This window comes from Macaca thibetana, chromosome 12 (genome assembly GCF_024542745.1).
Source record: "Macaca thibetana thibetana isolate TM-01 chromosome 12, ASM2454274v1, whole genome shotgun sequence".
In the NCBI taxonomy this organism is placed as follows: domain Eukaryota; kingdom Metazoa; phylum Chordata; class Mammalia; order Primates; family Cercopithecidae; genus Macaca; species Macaca thibetana.
Genome location: NC_065589.1, coordinates 84649810 through 84671580, shown reverse-complemented (window position 1 = coordinate 84671580; position 21771 = coordinate 84649810). Strand labels below are relative to the sequence as shown.

The 21771-nt window shown below is 37.7% G+C and overlaps 1 protein-coding gene across 6 annotated transcripts in view; it reads right to left on the bottom strand.

Moving 5' to 3' along the window:
- CCDC148 (coiled-coil domain containing 148) overlaps positions 1-21771 on the bottom strand; it is a 284045-nt gene that overhangs the window by 154285 nt on the left and 107989 nt on the right. For all 6 annotated transcript variants that reach the window (XM_050750433.1, XM_050750439.1, XM_050750438.1 and 3 more), the window contains 5 exons: positions 19520-19623; positions 15690-15772; positions 15339-15490; positions 7964-8059; positions 7700-7881 (listed from right to left, as the gene is read on the bottom strand). In XM_050750433.1, coding sequence (XP_050606390.1) covers positions 7700-7881; positions 7964-8059; positions 15339-15490; positions 15690-15772; positions 19520-19623 — 617 coding nt within the window. The remainder of the gene's footprint in view (positions 1-7699; positions 7882-7963; positions 8060-15338; positions 15491-15689; positions 15773-19519; positions 19624-21771) is intronic.

Sequence of the window (21771 nt, the reverse complement as noted above, 5' to 3'; positions counted from 1 at the left end):
TTGGTATTGTAGTCATGAAGTCTTTGCCCATGCCTATGTCCTGAATGATACTGCCTAGGTTTTCTTCTAGGGTTGTATGGTATTAGGTTTTATGTTTAAGTCTTTAATCCATCTTGAGTTAATTTTTGTATAAGGTATAAGGAAGGGGTCCGGTTTCAGTTTTCCACATATGGCTAGCCAGTTTTCCCAACACCATTTGTCAAATAGGGAATCCTTTCCCCATTGCTTGTTTTTGTCAGGTTTGTCAAAGATCAGATGGTTGCAGATGTGTGGCGTTATTTCTGAAGCCTCTGTTCTGTTCCATTGGTCTATATATCTGTTTTGGTACCAGTACCATGCTGCTTTGGTTACTGTAGCCTTGTAATATAGTTTGAAGCCAGGTAGCATGATGCCTCCAGCTTTGTTCTTTTTGCTTGGGATTGTCTTGGCTATACGGGCTCTTTTTTGGTTCCATATAAAGTTTAAAGTAATTTTTTTCCAATGCTGTGAAGAAAGTAAATGATAGCTTGATGGGAATAGCATTGAATCTATAAATTACTTTGGGCAGTATGACCATTTTCACAATTTTCATTCTTCCTATCCATGAGCATGGAATGTTTTTCCATTTGTTTGTGTCCTCTCTTATTTCCTTGAGTAGTGGTTTGTAGTTCTCCTTGAAGAGGTCCTTCAAATCCCTTGTAAGATGTATTGCTAGGTATTTTATTCTCTTTGTAGCAATTGTGAATGGGCGTTCACTCATGATTTGACTCTGTTATTGGTGTATAGGAATGCTTGTGAGTTTTGCACATTGATTTTGTATCCTGAGACTTTGCTGAAGTTGCTTATCAGCTTAAGGAGATTTTGGGCTGAGACAATGGGGTTTTCTAAATATACAATCATGTCATCTGCAAACAGAGACAATTTGACTTCCTCTCTTCCTATCTGAATACCCTTTATTGCCTTCTCTTGCCCGATTGCCTTGGCCAGAACTTCCAGTACTATGTTGAATAGGAGTGGTGAGCGAGGGCACCCTTGTCTTGTGCCAGTTTTCAAAGGGAATGCTTCCAGTTTTTGCCCATTCAATATGATATTGGCTATGGGTTTGTCATAAATAGCTCTAATTATTTTGAGATACGTTCCATCAATACCTAGTTTATAGAGAGTTTTTAGCATGAAGGGGTGTTGAATTTTATCAAAGGCCATTTCTGCATCTATTGAGACACTCATGTGGTTTTTGTCATTGGTTCTGCTTTTATGATGGTTTATGTTTACTGATTTGCATGTGTTGAACTAGCCTTGCATCCCAGATATGAAGCCGACTTGACCGTGGTGGATAAGCTTTTTGATGCGCTGCTGGATTCGGTTTGCCAGCATTTTATTGAGGATTTTCGTATTGATGTTCATCAGGGATACTGGCCCGAAATTTTCTTTTGTTGTCGAGTCTCTGCCAGGTTTTGGTATTGGGATGATGCTGGCCTCATAAAATGAGTTAGGGAGGATTCTCTCTCTTTTTCTATTGTTTGGAATAGTTTCAGAAGGAGTGGTACCAGCTCCTGTTTGTACCTCTGGTATAATCTGGCTGTGAATCTGCCTAGTCCTGGACTGTTTTTGGTTGTAGGCTATCAATTACTGCCTCAATTTCAGAACTTGTTATTGGTCTATTCAGGGATTCGACTTCTTCCTGGTTTGGGAGGGTGTATGTGTCCAGGAATTTATCCATTTCTTCTAGATTTTCTAGTTTATTTGCATAGAGGTGTTTATAGTATTCTCTGATGGTAGTTTGTATTTCTGTGGGATCAGTGGTGATATCCCCTGTATCATTTTTTATTGTGTCTATTTGATTCTTCTCCATTTTCTTCTTTATTAGTCTGGCTAGCAGTCTATCTATTTTGTTAATCTTTTCAAAAAACCAGCTCCTGGATTCATTTATATTTTGAAGGGTTTTTCTTGTCTCTATCTCCTTCAGTTCTCCTCTGATCTTAGTTATTTCTTGTCTTCCGCTAGCTTTTGAATGTGTTTGCTCTTGCTTCTCTAGTTCTTTTAATTGTGATGTTAGGGTGTCAATTTTAGATCTTTCCTGCTTTCTCTTGTGTGCTACAAATTTCCCTCTACACACTGCTTTAAATGTGTACCAGAGATTCTGGTACGCTGTGTCTTTGTTCTCATTGGTTTCAAAGAACATCTTTATTTCTGCCTTCATTTTGTTATGTACCCAGTAGTCATTCAGGAGCATGTTGTTCAGTTTCCATGTAGTTGAGTGGTTTTGAGGGAGTTTCTTAATCCTGAGTTCTAATTTGATTGCACTGTGGTCTGAGAGACTGTTTGTTATGATTTCTGTTCTTTTGCATTTGCTGAGGCGTGTTTTACTTCCAATTAGGTGGTCAATTTTAGAATAAGTGTGAAGAGATGCTGAGAAGGATGCATATTCTGTTGATTTGGGATGGCGAGTTCTGTAGATGTCCATTAGGTCCATTTGGTACTAAGCTGAGTTGAAGTCCTGAATACTCTTGTTAATTTTTTGTCTCGTTGATCTGTCTAACATTGGCAGTGGGGTGTTAAAGTCTCCGACTGTTATTGTGTGGGAATCTAACTCTTTTTGTAGGCCTCTAAGAATGTACTTTAGGATCTGGGTGCTCCTGTATTGGGTGCATATATATTTAGGATAGTTAGACATTCTTGTTGCATTGATCCCTTTACCTATTTCTAGGTTCTTTGTTCCGTGGATCTGCTTGGCTATTATCTGGCCATACCACACAATCTTGATTATGGTAAGTCTTGAAGTTTGGGAGTATCAGTCCTCCAACTTTGCTCTTCTCTTTCAATATTGATCTGGCTATCTGGGTCTTTCATTTTTTCACATAAAGTTTAGAATCAGCTAGCTAGTCAATATCCAAAAACTAATTTGCTGGGATTTTGACGAGGATTGCATTGAATGCATAGATCAAGTTGGTTCCTTTTATCCTCCTGCTACCAGAAGCAAAAGGGAATTTTTCTCAGATATTTATATATCAGTGAGGACCTGATATAGCTCCTGGTGTAAAACTCATAAAAGTGTGGAGCGCCTCCTAGGATTGGGTCCTCTTGGAGTTTTTAACTCTCAGAGTTGTCCACAGTGAGTCTCTAGCAGTTTATCAATTATGGTTCAGGGTTTCTTAGCTCATTATTGGTTCCTGCAGAGGTTTCTGCTCATGTGTTTCTGCTCCAGTAGGTTGTAATTCTTTGTATCTTTCTGTCTCTCCAATTTTGGGGGAAGCATTTTGTACTGTGGTCTCACTTATCTGAAAGATTGAAGACGATCTGTTGATTTTTCAGTTTGTTCAACTTTTTATTTGTTGTAATAAGCGAGTGGCAACTATGTTTCTACATGCTAGAATGGAAACCAGAAGTCTCTATTTTCTAGAGTTAAAACTTCTCTGAGAAACGATAATGCTAGATTTTTAAAAATATTTATGCCATTGTATTTATTTAAACTATTTCTTTAAGAGTTTCACTGAAAATAATAGGCTTTGAATGGCCTTCTCCACTTCAAGGTTATTTATTTTTATTTTTATCTTGTTCTTTTATGATTTTCGTTCTTCATATCTTAATGCATCTGGAGTTTCTTGAGTCAAATAGAATGAAGAGATTAACCTTATCTTCCAATTGCCTATTATGTAATGCTATCTCTTTAATAATCTGATATTACCCCAGTTTTGAAACTAGCCTTTATAATAAATTAAATCATTATATTTTTCTGTTTTCTTTTTATTTCTATTTTGTTCCACTGATCTGCTACATACTCCATAGTCACATAGAACTTTCTAATTTATTTTTATTTTAAAATATGTATTTATATTTGGCTGTGCAAGTCCCATCCCTCCACCACTAGTTAATCTTGATTTTTAAAGTTTGGCTGATTTTACAAGCTTAATCTTCCTAATAAATTGGAATATATTTAAGAATGTTTCAGATTAATTCCATCAGTCATGGATATTTTGAAGCCAAATCAATTACTGTATTGAATTAGGGATGTTTTTAGTTGCAAACAATTAAAAACCCAAGTCACACTGGTTTAAGACAATAATTGGACCAATGGCCCTCAAAACTAAAGCAGTGAGGTGGACTTCCCATGCCATTCAAATAAGGCACCAGCTCAGTTTTTCCAGGACTCCCAGGGCTCTGCCCTGTCTTTAAGAGCTGTCTTCCTTCGGTCACCAGATGATGCCAGCAGCAACCTCAGCCATGTGCTTTCTTGGTAACATCCATGCAGAAGAAAAGATACTGCTTCTCACAAGTACCTAACAAAAGTCCTGAGCTTTGCTCAGGGTAGCCTATGCTAACCCTACCCATTCTTCAAAGTTCATAGTGAATTTTGCTTCTCCATCAACCCTCCTAAGTTATTTTATCCTCAATGGTTCTTTCCTCTGCAGAAATATTAGCATGTGTATTAGTCTGTTCTGAGGCTGCCAATAAAGACACACCCAAGACTGGGTAATTTATAAAAGAAAGATGTTTAATTAACTCACAGTTCCACATGGTTGGGGAGGCCTCACACTCATGGCAGAAGGCAAAGGAGGAGGAAAGTCACATCTTACATGGTGGCAGGCAAGAGAGCTTGTGCAGGGGAATTCCCATTTATAAAACCATCAGATCTCGAGACTTATTCACTACCATGAGAACAGTATGGGGGAAACTGCCCCAATGATTCAATTATCTCCACCTGACTCCACCCTTGACACATGGGGATTATTACAATTCAAGGTGAGATTTGGGTAGGGACACAGCCAAACCATATCAGCATGTGATGTATATTCATCTGGATTAGACCTCCCTGAGCTAGTCACTGTGACCTGGGGAAATGAGGTTGCACTGACTGGTACATACTCCCTATCACTGCCTACCTTTGGATTTAGAGATGGAGTCATTTCAAACCAACCAGTGAGCTACTACAAAATAGGAAGAATTGAATAAATACAGGGACTAACCATGATGTCCACTGCCTTTTGCCAATGAAAACCTTTTATAATTAAACAATGCCCCCTGGATATGTCAACTTTCATATGGCATAGCAGTGCACAACTATCTAAACTATGCACACACTCCCACATACATGAACACAATCTATGTGAACCCAATAACTAGAACAAAGAGGGGAGAAGCTCATATCAAAGTAGTGAAGATACTGTTAAACTGGAAGTACAAATATTATGATTGAACCTATAATTCACTGTCCTAGGTAGAACAGTATACTTTTGTGCTTACTGCTCAAAAGCCACAGACTACTGATAGCTACCACCTCTGTATTTATTCAGAAATAGTTCTTTTACTCTTTCTTCTCAAAGACACAACTCCTGAAACCTCATTCAGGTTTTATTGATGCTTCATTATTTCCTGCCAGCATATTTATAAAATATTTTCTTTAGTTGACATTTGCATGTTATTTTTATTTGGTCAGGGTAGAGGTATATATGTTTCTTCCCCCAAATATTCCAAGCCTTCTCAGAGGCAAAACAGACGAAACTAATCTGTCTGTTGAATCCCCTACCAGGGAGCTTGCAACGACTACAGTATTTTAAGTTTTATTCAATAAATATTCATCAAGTAAAACACACCATCAACTGAATAAAATGTATTATGGATAATTATAGGTGGCAAGCAGACTATTAAACTAGAATTTATGAACTTTATATTCCTCCAAAGTAGATTCCTACTGTTTCCATAACATGCCTTTCCTTCATTGTTTTTCCTTTCAAATTCAACTCAATTGAACAATCATTTATTTAGAAGATGTTAAGGATACAAATATAACTACTAAATTATTTTATCCTCAAGGGGTTTACAGTCTAGTCATTTAATCTCCCTTCTAAGAATGCCTCCCCACCCCTTCTGCCTATGCTAAGCATACCCCTTCTTCAAAGTCCATAGTGAATTTTACTTGCTCCATCAAGCCTTTCTAAGCTATTTTATCCTCAATATTTCTTCCTTCTGCAGAATTGTTAGCATGTGAAATATATTCATCTAATCCTCCACTTAATCTTCAGTAATTGTAATGTAGCTGTGAATCCCAACTGTTTCTGAGTCACACAGGGTTGCATTATGAAAGAGCAGAAATTGAGATTCGATTAAAAAGAAAGAAGGAAAATGGGCTGTGAAGCATAAGTCTTACTGGAAGGAAGCCATTTTAGACTGCTAAGGCAAACTCCTTCCTCTTGAGGAGTTACTAACCTAGAAACATCATGATCTCAGCCAGCTTTCTCAGGGATCAAGGTATCATCTGGGAGAGGAGGTCCCGGGGCAGCCAACTTGCTTTAAATGATAGGGTCAGATCTACCCTCTTCCCAGCTGCAGTTAATCAGTCTGATTATAATGCCCTCTCCACTGTCAAACAAAAAATCCTCTTCCTCTTTCTTGATGAGTTCTAAAATCTCTTTAACAAGATTGGGATGGGGAGTGGGAAGAGAATGTTCATTTAACAATTGGAAACTTAAGTGTAGTGCATGGTTGAGTTAGGACTTCACTATGACTGAGTTCCAGTTAACATGTAATTAATCAATCATCAAGTGTAAATTGTATATTATTATTTCTCAGCTTTACTGCAAGATAGGAAAGAAGAAAGGAAAGGAGAGAGATGGGGAAGGAAAGGTTATCAGGAGACCAAAAGGTATGTGATGGGGAGAAGCTAACGTCAGAAAAAGGGCTCCAACTTCACCTACAATTGGCTCTAATCACTGACAAATGTGCTAAAACAAATAGAAGCTCTAACTGAAGAGTTTAGATCAGGAAGCCACCAAAGCAAATAACTCTACTTGGTATAATTTAAGGGTTTTTCTCCTGTAATTTATTTCTTACCAGTAGTAGTCTCATACAGAGGAGCTGCAGTTCACAGGCAATTCATAAGAAATATAAATATTTGTCATATTCATCTTCTTCCATTCCAAAGTTATAAACCTTTTATTTTAATTTACTATAAATGTGTCCCTTCAATAATTTTCTTTTTAAATATACATTCTTTTGGGGAAAATATTGAGGTCAATATCATAGCACACAAAGCTGTTTCCCTACAAAATGTCCCCTAGAAGCTTTATATACACTATAAGGTAGACCATTGATCTAGTTCAGAGTGGTGTATCTGGATTTGTCATCTAAGCGAATTTTAACATAGAAGACACTAGAGAAGATGACCACTGCCAAACTGAATTTTAAATCACTGAACATTACATTCACCATGAAGAAGTGGATAATCACTCTTGGGAGAAAACCAGAAGTCTACTTCCTAAAAATGAAATTTAACACATAGAAAAAATTTTTTTTTAATTTATAAAACATACTCTGTGTTTATCATAGGATAAAATTACAGTCAATTACAAGTAACATAATTCCATGGGTACATTTTCCACTGTATCAATTACTGCAGAGCAGCTTCATATCTTGAAAAGAAAAGTTCTGGTTACTGAAAATTCATATTTGAAAACTATTTCTTATCTGTGTCATGAAGAGCTCAATAAGAGAGATGTTTTCAACATGTCTTAACCTTACAAAAATATTAAGAACTATTATGTCAAGAAACTTTTTGAAAAAATAAAACCCTCTCCATTCAGCAAATAGTCAATCTAAACATTTATTGATTGTATTCCAATTACATAGTAACTATTCAGTAAGTTGGAAGTATAGTGACCCCAAACAAAAACAAAAAGTTAGTGTCAAAAGTCTACACAGAACTCAGTAAGTTTTATCATATCACCTGTATATGTCTTCCAACTGCAGATCAACATCTTGAAGCTTCTTTTGATATTTCTGTGTAAACTTACAGAACTCACTGTGGATTGAAGATTTCAAATCAGGGTATGGGCATTCCAAACTTCCTAATTCAATGGGCAGTTCACTAAGCAGGTTAGTCTTTTCTTCCAAAGAATGATCTAGAATCTGAAAAAAAGTATATAATTATTTTATTTAACATAAATGACAAATTGAAAAACACATAAATTACTAGCCTCATCACACTTACCTTTATACTCCAGCCTGAAAGATCATTTTCTATTCTCTGTTGCTCCAGGCCAAGTCTTTCAAAGACAGTTTTCAATTGTTTCTTCACAAAGTCAACCTATAGGACATTTGGAACAAGTAGTATGCAAATTATTGCAATTCATTCCATACTTATATTTAAAGACACAAGAATTATTCTCAAAAGCCAATCAGTGATGAATTTTAAAGACCTGTGGAAGAGAGTTAAAGAGATGCCAGCCAGGTAGGCAGTGCTCATCAGACAAATGAGCTGCAATGAGGCTTCTAGACATCCCAAAAAATAAGCTCAGAAAGTTCAGTACAGTCACAGCCACTCTGCACACACATTTTTATTTTCTCTGTGGTAATGCAGAGAACTTACCAGATGTCTGTGCTCCAATCACCCCTTCCTTCCCTTGCATTCTTGCCTCTAATCCCCAGCTGGGCATACATTTATATTTTTTATGACTATTTATAAAGCAATATAACAACATTACAGAATAACTGAAAAATAGAAAAAATCAAAACCGCCTAAATTTTTATCAAACATAGCACACATATACTCAAGAAGCTTATGCTCAATTAAGGGGAAGCAGCTGACAAACTAATTAAAAAAAAATGTGAGAAAGGGTCAGGAGCAGGAAGGCAATGTCAAAATAGGGTGGTGTAGCAGGGACTGACTGTGGCTTCTCAGTACAGGCCTCTCAGAGAAGAGGATTTAAGCCAAGATCTACATGGCAAAAAGTGGCATCAAGAGGACAGAGGAAATAACCAGTACAGGAAAGGGCCTGGCATGTCAGAGAAACAGAAAGAAGGCCAGCCTGGGTGTGACTGAGCTTCTATGGCAAAGGGGAAATGTCAGGTAGCAGATGTGACTGAAGAAGCAAAAAGGGGGCTAGGTGGCTAGAAGGACTTATGTACTCACAGGAGCCCCTGGGGAATTTCAGCAATAGGATGACTTAATCCCCCTGTGCTGGGGTAAGATCCCAGGATGCACTGGGAGGAGAGGCAAGAATGAAAGCAGGGAAGCCAGTTATGTGACCACCGGAACATTCCAGTCAAGAAATGAGGGTGCTCAACAGAGTTCAGGCATGTGTTTAAAATATTTAGTGGAGGGGGGTTCCAAGATGGCTGAATAGGAACAGCTCCAGCCTCCAGCTCCCAGTTGAGTGACACAGAAGAGAGGTGATTTCTGTATTTCCAACTGAGGTACTGGGTTCATTTCAATGAGGCGTGTTGGACAGTGGGTGCAGGACAGTAGGTTCAGCCCACCGAGTGAGAGCTGAAGCAGGGCGAGGCATTGCCTCACCCAGGAAGTGCAAGGGGGAAGGGAATTCCCTTTCCTAGACAAGGGAAACTGTAACACACAGCACCTGGAAAATCGGGTCACTCCCATGCTAATACTGCGCTTTACCAAGGGTCTTAGCAAATAACACACCAGGAGATTATATCCTGCACCTGGCTCAGAGGGTCCCACACCCACAGAGCCTCCCTCATTGCTAGCATAGCAGTCTGAGATCTAACTACAAGGTGGCAGCGAGGCTGGGGGAGCGGCTGCCGCCATTGCTGAGGTAAACAAAGTAGGTAAACAAAGCAGCCAGGAAGCTAAAACTGGGTGGAGCCCACCGCAGCTCAAGGAGGCCTGCCTGCCTCTGCAGACTCCACCTCTGGGGACAGGGCATAGCCAAACAAAAGGCAGCAGAAACCTCTGCAGATTTAAATGTCCCTGTCTGACAGCTTTGAAGAGAGCAGCAGTTCTCTCAGCACGGAGTTTGAGATCTGAGAACGAATAGACTGCCTGCTCAACTGGGTCCCCGACCCCTGAATAGCCTAACTGGGAGACACTCCCCACTAAGGGCAGACTGACACCTCACACCTCACATGGCCAGGTACCCCTCTGAGACGAAGCTTCCAGAGGAATGATCAGGCAGCAACATTTGCTGTTCTGCAATATTCACTCTTCTGCAGCCTCTGCTGCTGATACCCAGGCAAACAGGGTCTGGAGTGGACCTCCAGCAAACTCCAACAGACCTGCAGCTGAGGGTCCTGACTGTTAGAAGGAAAACTAACAAACAGAAAGGGCATCCACACCAAAACCCCATCTGTACGTCACCATCATCAAAGACCAAAGGTAGATAAAACCACAAAGATGGGGAGAAAGCAGAGCAGAAAAGCTGAAAATTCTAAAAATCAGAGCACCTTTCCCCCTCCAAAGGAACGCAGCTCCTTGCCAGCAACAGAATAAAGCTGGACGGAGAATGATTTTGACGAGTTGAGAGAAGGCTTCAGACAATCAAACTTCTCCAAGCTAAAGGAGGAAGTTCAAACCCATCGCAAATAAGTCAAAAACCTTGCAAAAAGATTTGATGAATGACTAACTAGAATAACCAGTGTAGAGAAGTCCTTAAATGACCTGATAGAGCTGAAAACCATGGCATGAGAACTATGTGACAAATGCACAAGCTTCAGTAACTGATTCAATCAACTGGAAGGAAGGGTATCAGTGATTGAAAATCAAATGAATGAAATGAAATGAGAAGTTTAGAGAAAAAAGAGTAAAAAGAAACGGAAAAAACCTTCAAGAAGTATGGGACTATGTGAAAAGACCAAATCTACGTCTGATTGGTGTACCTGAAAGTGACAGGGAAAATGGAACAAAGTTGGAAAACACTCTGCAGGATATTATCCAGAAGAACTTCCCCAACCTAGCAAGTGAGGCCAACATTCAAATTCAGGAAAAACAAAGAACTCCACAAGATACTCCTCAAGAAGAACAACTCCAAGATGTATAATTGTCAGACTCACCACAGTTGAAATGAAGGAAAAAATGCTAAGGGCAGCCAGAGAGAAAGGTCAGGTTTTGGGTTACCCACAAGGGAAGCCCATCAGAGTAACAGCAGATCTCTCAGCAGAAACTCTACAAGCCAGAAGACAGTGGGAGCCAATATTCAACATTCTTAAAGAAAAGAATTTTCAACCCAGAATTTCATATCCAGCCAAACTAACTTTCATAAGTGAAGGAGAAATAAAATCCTTTACAGACAAGCAAATGCTTAGAGATTTTGTCACCACCAGGCCTGCCCTATAAGAGCTCCTGAAGGAAGCACTAAACATGGAAAGGAACAACTGGTAACACCAACTGCAAAAACATGCCAAAATGTAAAGACCATCAATGCTAGGAAGAAACTGCATCAACTAACGAGCAAAATAACCAGTTAGTATCATAATGGCAGGATCAAGTTCACACATAACAATACTAACATTAAATGTAAATGGGCTAAATGCTCCAATTAAAAGACACCAACTGGCAAATTGGATAAAGAGTCAGGACCCATTAGTTTGCTGTATTCAGGAGACCCATCTCATGTGCAGAGACACACATAGGCTCAAGATAAAGGGATGGAGGAAGATCTACCAAGAAAATGGAGAACAAAAAGGCAAGGGTTGCAATTCTAGTCTCTGATAAAACAGACTTTAAACCAACAAAGATCAAAAGAGACAAAGAAGGTCATTACATAATGGTAAAGGGATCAATTCAACAGGAAGAGCTAACTATCCTAAATATATATGTACTCAATACAGGAGCACCCAGATTCATAAAGCAAGTCCTGAGAGACTTACAAAGAGACTCAGACTCCCACACAATAATAATGGGAATATTTACCACCCCACTGTCAACATTAGACAGATCAACAAGATAGAAACTTAACAAGGATATCCAGGAATTGAACTCAGCTCTGCAGCAAGCAGACCTAATAGACATCTACAGAACTCTCCACCTCAAATCAAATGAATATACGTTGTTCTTGGCACCACATCACACTTATTCTAAAATTGACCACATAGTTGGAAGTAAAGCACTCCTCAGCAAATGTAAAACAACAGAAATTATAACAAATTGTCTCTCAGACCACAGTGCAATCAAACTAGAACTCAGGATTAAGAAACTCACTCAAAACTGCTCAACTACATGGAAGCAGAATAACCTGCTCCTGAATGACTACTGGGTACATAACGAAATAAAGGCAGAAATAAAGATGTTCTTTGAAACCAATGAGAACAAAGACACAACGTACCAGAATCTCTCGGACACATTTAAAGCAGTGTGCACAGGGAAATTTACAGCACTAAATGTCCACAAGAGAAAGCAGGAAAGATCTAAAATTGACACCCTAACATCACAATTAAAAGAACTAGAGAAGCAAGAGCAAACACATTCAAAAGCTAGCAGAAGGCAAGAAATAACTAAGATCAGAGGAGAACTGAAGGAGATAGAGACACAAAAGCCCTTCAGAAAATAAATGAATCCAGGAGCTGGTTTTTTGAAAAGATCAACAAAATTGATAGACTGCTACCAAGACTAATAAAGAAGAAAAGAGAGAAGAATCAAATAGACACAATAAAAATTGATAAAGGAGATATCACCACCGACCCCACAGAAATACAAACTACCATCAGAGAATACTATAAACACCTCTACGCAGATAAACTAGAAAACCTAGAGGAAATGGATAAATTCCTGGACACATACACTCTCTCAAGGCTAAACCAGGAAGAAGTTGAATCCCTGAACAGGCCAATTGCAGGCTCTGAAATTGAGGCAATAATTAATAGCTTACCAACCAAAAAAAGTCCAGGACCAGTCGGATTCACAGCCAGATTCTACCAGAGGTACAAGGAGGAGCTGGTACTATTCCTTCTGAAACTATTCCAATCAATAGAAAAAGAGGGAATCCCCCCTAACTCATTTTATGAGGCCAACATCATCCTGATACCAAAGCTTGGCAGAGACACAACCAAAAAAGAGAATTTTAGACCAATATCCCTGATGAACATCGATGCAAAAATCCTCAATAAAATACTGACAAACCGAATCCAGCAGCACATCAAAAAGCTTATCCACCATGATCAAGTGGGCTTCATCCCTGGGATATAAGGCTGGTTCAATATACACAAATCAATAAACATAATCCAGCATATAAACAGAACCAAAGACAAAACCCACATGATTATCTCAATAGATGCAGAAAAGGTCTTTGACAAAATTCAACAGCCCTTCATGCTAAAAACTCTCAATAAGTTTGGAATTGATGCAATGTATCTCAAAATAATAAGAGCTATTTATGACAAACCCACAGCCAATATCATACTGAATGGGCAAAAACTGGAAGCATTCCCTTTGAAAACTGGCACAAGACAGGGATGCCCTCTCTCACACTCCTATTCAACATAGTGTTGGAAGTTCTGGCTAGGGCAATCAGGCAGTAGAAAGAAATAAAAGGTATTAAATTAGGAAAAGAGGAAGTCAAACTGTCCTTGTTTGCAGATGACATGATTATATATTTAGAAAACCCCATCGTTTCAGCCCAGAATCTCCTTAAGCTGATAAGCAACTTCAGCAAAGTCTCAGGATACAAAATTAATGTGCAAAAATCACAAGCATTCCTATACACTAATAAGAGACACACAGAGAGCCAAATCATGAGAGAACTCCCACTCACAATTGCTTCAAATAGAATGAAATACCTAGGAATCCAACTTACAAGGGATGTGAAGGACCTCTTCAAGGAGAACTACAAACCACTGCTCAATGAAATAAAAGAGGACACAAACAAATGGAAAAACATTCCATGCTCATGGACAGGAAGAATCAATATCATGAAAATGGCCATACTGCCCAAGGTAATTTACACATTCAATGCCACCCCTATTAAGCTGCCAATGACTTTCTTCACAGAATTGGAAAAAAACTACTTTAAAGTTCATATGGAACCAAAAAAGAGCCCGCATTGCCAAAACAGCATGATACTGGTACCAAAACAGAGATATAGGTCAATGGATCAGAACAGAGCCCTCAGAAATAATACCACACATCTACAATTATTTGATCTTTGACAAACCTGACAAAAACAAGCAATGGGGAAAGGATTCCCTATTTAATAAATGGTATTGGGAAAACTGGCTAGCCATATGCAGAAAACTGAAACTGGACCCCTTCCTTATACCTTATACAAAAATTAACTCAAGATGGATTAAAGACTTAAACATAAAACTGAAAACCATAACAACCCTGGAAAAAAACCTAGGCAATACCATTCAGGATATAGGCATGGGCAAGGACTTCATGTCTAAAACACCAAAAGCAATGACAACAAAAGCCAAAATTGACAAATGGGATCTAATTAAACTAAAGAGCTTCTGCACAGCAAAAGAAACTACCATCAGAGTGAACAGGCAACCTACAGAATGGGAGAAAAGTTTTGCAATCTACTCATCTGATGAAAGGGCTAATATCCAGAACCTACAAAGAACTCAAACAAACTCACAAGAAAAAACAAACAACCCTATCGAAAAGTAGGCAAAGGATATGAACTGACACTTCTCAAAAGAAGACATTTATGCAGTCAACAGACACATGAAAGAATGCTCATCATCACTGGCCATCAGAAAAATGCAAATCAAAACCACAATGAGATACCATCTCACACCAGTCAGAATGCTGATTATTAAAAAGTCAGGAAACAACAGGTGCTGGAGAGGATGTGGAGAAATAGGAACACTTTTACACTGTTGGTGGGAGTGTAAACTAGTTCAACCATTGTGAAAGACAGTATGGTGATTCCTCAAGGATATAGAACTAGAAATACCATTTGACCCAGCCATCCCATTACTGGGTATATACCCAAAGGATTATAAATCATGCTACTATAAAGACACATGCACATGTATGTTTATTGTGACACTATTCACAATAGCAAAGACTTGGAACCAACCCAAATGTCCATCAATGACAGACTGGATTAAGAAAATGTGGCACATATATACCATGGAATACTATGCAGCCATAAAAAAGGATGAGGTCATGTCCTTTGCAGGGAGACGGATGCAGCTGGAAACCATCATTCTCAGCAAACTTTTGCAAGAACAGAAAACCAAACACCGCATGTTCTCACTCATAGGTGGGAATTGAACAATGAGAACACTTGGACACAGGGTCTGGAACATCACACACTGGGGGCCTGTCATGGGGTGGGGGGAGGGGGGAGGGATAGCATTAGGAGATATACCTAATGTAAATGACGAGTTAATGGGTGCAGCACACCAACATGGCACATGTATACATACGTAACAAACCTGCATGTTGTGCACGTGTACCCTAGAACTTAAAGTATAATAAAAATATATATATATACACACATGTAAAAGAATAACTCAAAAAAATATTTAGTGGATAGAATTAGCTGACCTATTTAAGATATTAATTACATATTAATATTAACGAATACACAAGTCACACATGTTTGTTTCTTATCTCAAACTCTTCTAGTTGGGACAAAAATGAAGTATTACATTATCGAAAATAAAGGTAACATACTAACCTCTTCCAATACTTTCACAGAGTTAAACTCAACATGTGGGTGTGAATGCTGCAAAGTGTGATGCTGTCTGTATTTTAGATCTGCTCTCAGCTGCTGAATAGGATTTATCACATTTTTAAGATATGTGCACCATTGTTCTGATAGCTCTTGCTCTATGGTGAAACAAAATGGAATCAAAGGAACACATTATTAAGTGTCTCCAAGAACAGATCATTAGAGTACAGATTTATTTGGGGATTCCTTTAGAAAAAAACTAATGGCAGTTAATATTAAAAGAACATGAAGTGAGTGGCCCATTCTCATTCTTCAAAATAAAACTCCCCTTTAAATATAGGATTAAACAAATCTTACCAAAATTTGTAAGGTCACAAAGACATTCGTTTCCAATGTTCTCTTCATTGAGAAGGGATTTTATTTCAGATTCCATTTTATATCTGAAATAGATGTGATCTCAATAAATGTTACAATCATAAACATACATCTAGGTTTTTAAAAAATAACCAAAGAGATATTTAATCGAATATGGCTTTGTAATCCATTCATTTATTTAAACCATGTACTAAATTCCTAACATGGCTTGAGTCCTTGCTAGACACTGAGATAGATGCATAGGCTCAGACAGAGGAAAGAGCGTGAGCAAAGGCCATCCCACAGCAGGTCCTAGCATTGCGTGTGGAGAGGGCCCGGGGCATTGGGAAGCACTGAAGGTCGGTAGGCTACCTCACTTCCTCAGATCCATGTTTCAGAAAGATTCCCAAGACAGCAAGATAGAGCAGAAGGAGATGTGAACAATAGAGATGGAATATGAAGAGGAGGGTGTCAGACAAACCTAGAGCAACAAGGAGGTAATTTTTAAAGTTCAGAAAGAATGAGACCCTGAATTGCAGGGGTGGAAGTATACTTTATTTTTAATATACTAATAAGAACAACAAATATTCATGAGCTTATATATGTATACATATATATGTGTACACAAGTATGTACATATATATACATATAAATACTTTTTTTTTTTTTTGACCGAGTCTCCCTTGGTCACTCCGGCTGGAGTGCAGTGGCACAATCTCGGTTCACTGCAACCTCTGTCTCCTGAGTTCTAGTGATTCTCATGCCTAAGCCTCCCAAGTAGCTGGGACTACAGGTATGCGCCACCATGCCTGGCTAATTTTTGTATTTTTAGCAGAGACAGGATTTCACCATGTTGGCTAGGCTAGTCTCAAACTCCTGACCTCAGGTGATCCACCTGCCTCGGCCTCCCAAAGTGCTGTGTCATAATTTTCTAAGCCAATTTACATGGGACAAAGATTTGGTTTTTGTTTAAACATATAAAGGAGGGGTGATATTGTAAATGATACCTCACTGTCTGTTTTTCCAGCAGGTAGTTTCTGCCAGAAATATTTTTAAGATCACATTTGCAACTGTTACATGGAGGATGAGTGCATAATGGTTGAGTCAAACCAGAAGTTATTCCAGAACAGATTTGTTTAACCAAAAACATAGCACTTAAAAACCATCTAGCTCGGCACCCAGAAAGTCATAACAGAGCATATAAACTGCCAAAAAAAATGAAGATATGGGTAATTTTTGATGTTCTGAGGAGACTGATTCTCTACCTAGAACTTTGGCACCTTTCCGGAAGGATAAGAACCTGTACCAAGGTAGACACCTGAAGGCTCAAAAATGCCCTTCACCAGGGTGTCTTATTTGCAGGTGGTTGCACTGAGTAGATTATTACGTCATCTGGGCAAACGAGCACACAAAAACTTAAGGGATTCTTTGTGGTACCAGAATGAAACAATGGAGAAAGTACCTCTGGGAAAGTATATCAAAAACCTCAAGGGGTATAGTTTCATTAAGCATAACACAATTTAAATAAAATGGTATAAATGTAAATATTAAACATAATTTTACATTTGAAAATTTTGTCTAGTTTTCTTAGTACAGATTACAAAGAATTAAAGTTTGGCAACTTGTTTTCATTTTGTTTTGTTGTTTTTAGACATGGGGTCTCACGATGTTGCCCAGGCTAGACTGCAGTAGCTGTTCACAGGTGCAAGCATAACGCACTGCAGACTTGAACACCTAGGCTCAAGTGATCCTCCTGCCTCAGCCTCCCAAGTAGCTGGGACTACTGGTATGCACCATCACACCCTGGCAAAACTTGTTTTGTTTTTGCCAGCAAGGCTAGACCAGTTGGATCTCAGCTGACGTAAACAGAACCCCGTAGAAAAAGGAAAAAGCTACTCAACTCCAAGGTCATAGAGCACAGAAGTTAGGGGCAAACGTTCCAATCCCAGCTCCACACAGACTAGGTTATTTATGATCTACAAATACCTTTCATTATCTGAGACACAAGATTCTCATTTGTAAAACTGAGACAGCAATAACTACTACTTTGTAGGGTCATTGTAAATATTAAAGGAGATAAAACATGTAAGGGACTTAACATATTCAGTTGGTGCAAAAATAATTGTGGCTTTTGCCCAATCTAGTATTACCTGGCACATATTAAATTACCTAACAAACGTTAGGTGTCATTGTAGGCCCTTATCCTCTGCCTGCCTGAGGTTCTTAAACGTTGTCTTTTATGGTAAGGCATAGAATCTTACTTATTAAAATGGGATGTCGATTTCTAAAGGTTGACAAACACTGTTAGGACTTTAACTACTTCTAATTTGTTGGTGGCCCTAAATTCTCCACAAGGTAGTCATTTCTCTAACTTATCTCCTATTGCTGTTAGTTTTCAGTAGCACCGAACACAAATTGAAATTAGCCTGCATTCTAGAATAACACAGAAACTTATCCTGGAATTCTTCATTTTGTCCAATTTTCAGCCCTTAGAAGTTCTGAGACATTAACGTTATCATTACCTAAGTGTTCCCCACCTCCATTTTCTTTGTGTCATTCCAGGTCAGCCAAATGAATTATTTTCCATCATGATATATATACATCTCTTCTACCTACCTTAAGAACAACTTAATATACACAGTAAGAAAGATGTGGAATAGCCAAGATTAAAAAAAAAAAAAAGTTTACCCAGTGTCTTCCTTTACATTTGAACTGGAATCAGTGAACACCATAATTAAAGCTTCCTAATGGCTTTCCTTTTTGTCATGTTTCAAGTTATGCACATTTTCAAAAAAAAAATTCCAATGGGCTGAAACATTCTCTCCACAAAAGGTGACTTTTGAGGGATGGGATGGGTCTAATTTCATTGTTTTTATAGTAGATGTATGGTGATGAAGTCCATATAACTCTGTTTTTCTATGTTTTAAGTTACACAATAATGTAAAACCACTTTCAATTATAAGCCTTCTACTTCACAGAGGAGTCACCTGCCAGAATAAGAAACTAATCAACATGAAAAATACCTAAGTCAAAAGTAAAGTTAATGGTATTTAGAAACTTTACTTGGAATAAGACCACAGAAATTACCTCTTTTGATATAAATGTTTTAAAATTCACATTTTAAAAGCACACTTTATAAACATCATCACTAAAAGAAGTATATATGCTATAAATGAAGGAGAAACACATCTGCCTTCATTTTTTGCCTTGACTTTCGAAAAAAACTAATTTTTCAAAGATTACAATTAAGATCAACTGTAGAAGCAATATTTCATTTTAATTTATCTTTATGTGACTGCAGGAAATAATAACAAAAGTCAAAAAGCAAACTTGAGTAAGTTAGTAATGATGCAGTCACACCCGGAAACCATTTGCAACTTGAACTCCTTGTTCAATACATCCATGTATTAAAAGCATTTACATCTCTCCTATGTATTCTACTATATAAAAATGAATATGATAAGATGTTTGCCTGTGATAGGATCTCTACCACTTTATAGGGAAGAAAAAACATGTAACCAAAACATTATAATCCAATATGCTAAGTATGATACAAGTAAATACAAGTATGAGAGTGGGAGTGTGGAAGTGATTGGCACATACAGAAGATTATCTTCTTTCCGAAAAGAGGCAAAAGCCATATTAATATATTCATTGGATTTCAGATTAAGCTGAGGAAATGAAAGGATTTTAATTTAACTCACATTCAAACTGTAACTTTAAATTTTTTATTGCAATGGTTAATTAACATGGAACATTATAGAACATCTGACGAGATAAATGCGATTCCTAGTAATTCCTACATGTTCTTAACTATTTCCTCCAGTTCTTACCTGACTTCATTCAGCCTCTGGTATTCCTGCCACCACACTTGCTTGTGTTGTTTTATTAGTGTTTGTTCTTTGGATATCTTTGAAGTCAACATTGCTTTTCTGATCTAGATTTGGAGGAACAAAAGAGGAGCAACTTCAAAGATTTCAGAATGTGTTTTTCACAAAGAAATGTTTAATCTGAATTTTCTAAGTTAAATAGTCGCTCTTTTTAAATTCTTATTAGTGCATCTTCTAACACAAAATCTACCTAAAATAAGTTTGATTTCTTAAAGCAGGGAGGAGAAAGAAAAATAGTTAGGAATACTGACAACCTTAAGAACTGTTTTTAAAGTACTTATTAAAGGTGAAGTCATTCTATTTTCCATACATGAAATAAATAATACCTTAATTCATATCACCCCAGAAAATTTTTCAAGAGGTCTCATTTCTACCCTTTTGGGTTTATCTTCCCTGTCAGCTATAATAGGCATCTTTATTCACATTTTTGGAGGACAATATTTATTGAATGTATGAGAAGTTAAAAGATGTTGTCAAGATCATAAAGCTCATAAACATCAGAGTAACAAAGAACCTTGATGTTTAGATTGGTTTCTATCTGATCCCTCAGCATAAGATGGGAAAGATTCATTGGATAAGTTTTTAGGAGGCCTGGCTTCAACATTTACTAGAAATATGACCTTGAACACACAATTTTAATCTTTCAACTCTATGTACATCTTTGTAAACAAAATTTTTTAATTTAAGCAAATATTTATTTGATGATACTTAAAGAAATATGAAAAATCATGTAACATTGAAATCTAAATCTTCAACTGAACTTAATTTTTCCTCAATTTTATGACTTTTTAAAAATGTAGCACATAATGAATGCTTTTGGGTTTCAGCTGAAAGGTTATATCAGCCCTGGATCTATTTGCCTTAGATCCATTTCTGGCTGTTTGCCTGATCTGCTCCATCTCACAGAGCAGCCTGTGTTTCTCAGGCAGCCCTATCAGTTGGCTTCAGCCAAAGCAAGACCCTGGCATGGGAGACTGAAGGCAGGGAAGAAAGGAGAAGCCGAAGGATTACATCATCTTGCCTTCTCTACTCTCACAGGGTCTCCAGGAGCATTTGCTCATATCCATTGCCCCAACTTTTCTCTGAACAGTTCCGCTACGTTCCAACTATCTCTAGGTAACCTCACCCCAGGAATGTGGCATGGCCTTGCTTCTTCTGTATGCCCCTCTGACCTACGGATGGCAGTGACTTCCTGTTCTTGTCAACTTCTGTATTGCCTCCCAGTCCTCTGCCTTCTCATGCTATCACCTGCATAACCATCTTCCTACATTAAAAATCCCTCTACTCCAAATCCTCAAGTGATGTCTGTTCCCTGGTTAGACTCTAACTTATACTCATATGTACTCCAAACTCAAGTATTCCATATTAACAATTTTAAACTACAAAATTGTAAATCAGAAACTTGATGAAATACACATTTTTCATAATTTCTCTGCTGTTAAAGCACTTAGTACCCTACAAGCTTTAAAAGATCAATACTGGAGATGTAAAGACTTCAGAAGACAAGTTCTAAAAAGGAATCTTTATAATGCATGCTATTTCCAGCTGTCATTCACTGATTGCTTTAACCTTGAGTTTATCTTTCTGCTGTTCTGGTTACTGATTCAAAATTAGGGATATAAGAAAACAACCCAAAGATTACTTTTAAAAACTACAAAGTCAAAGTCAAATATTTTCCTAAGAAGGTCTTAAGAGTGTTACAATTATAAAATTTAGGAGGGAAGTACATTTTTAAAAGCACAGGACACTGCAGAAAAACATTCAGCAGTCTCTATTTTACCTACCAAAAAATACAAGTACACAGTATTTCTAAAATCTGACATTTTAATGTTCGCTTTAAGAATGCTTAAAACTCATTCTAGCCATTTACCATACACAGGATCTAAAGTTTGTTGCAACAGATATAATTAATTTTAAAATCTAATTTTAAAATTAGATTTCTTTGGCATATTTGGTACACATTGTACAAAAAAATTAAAATACATTGGTGAAAGACGGGGACACATTTTCATAGTTTGTAAAAAAAATCAATGCTCTCGCCTTTGGGCGCAGGGAAAGTCCAATTACGTAGACAATAAAAGTCAAAATAAAGCTAATATTTTTCACTAGACAATTCCAATATTTTGCACAACACACTGATTTTTTTTTTATAAATTCACTCATTGATTCCCCTTCTATCCTCGGGCCAAAAATGA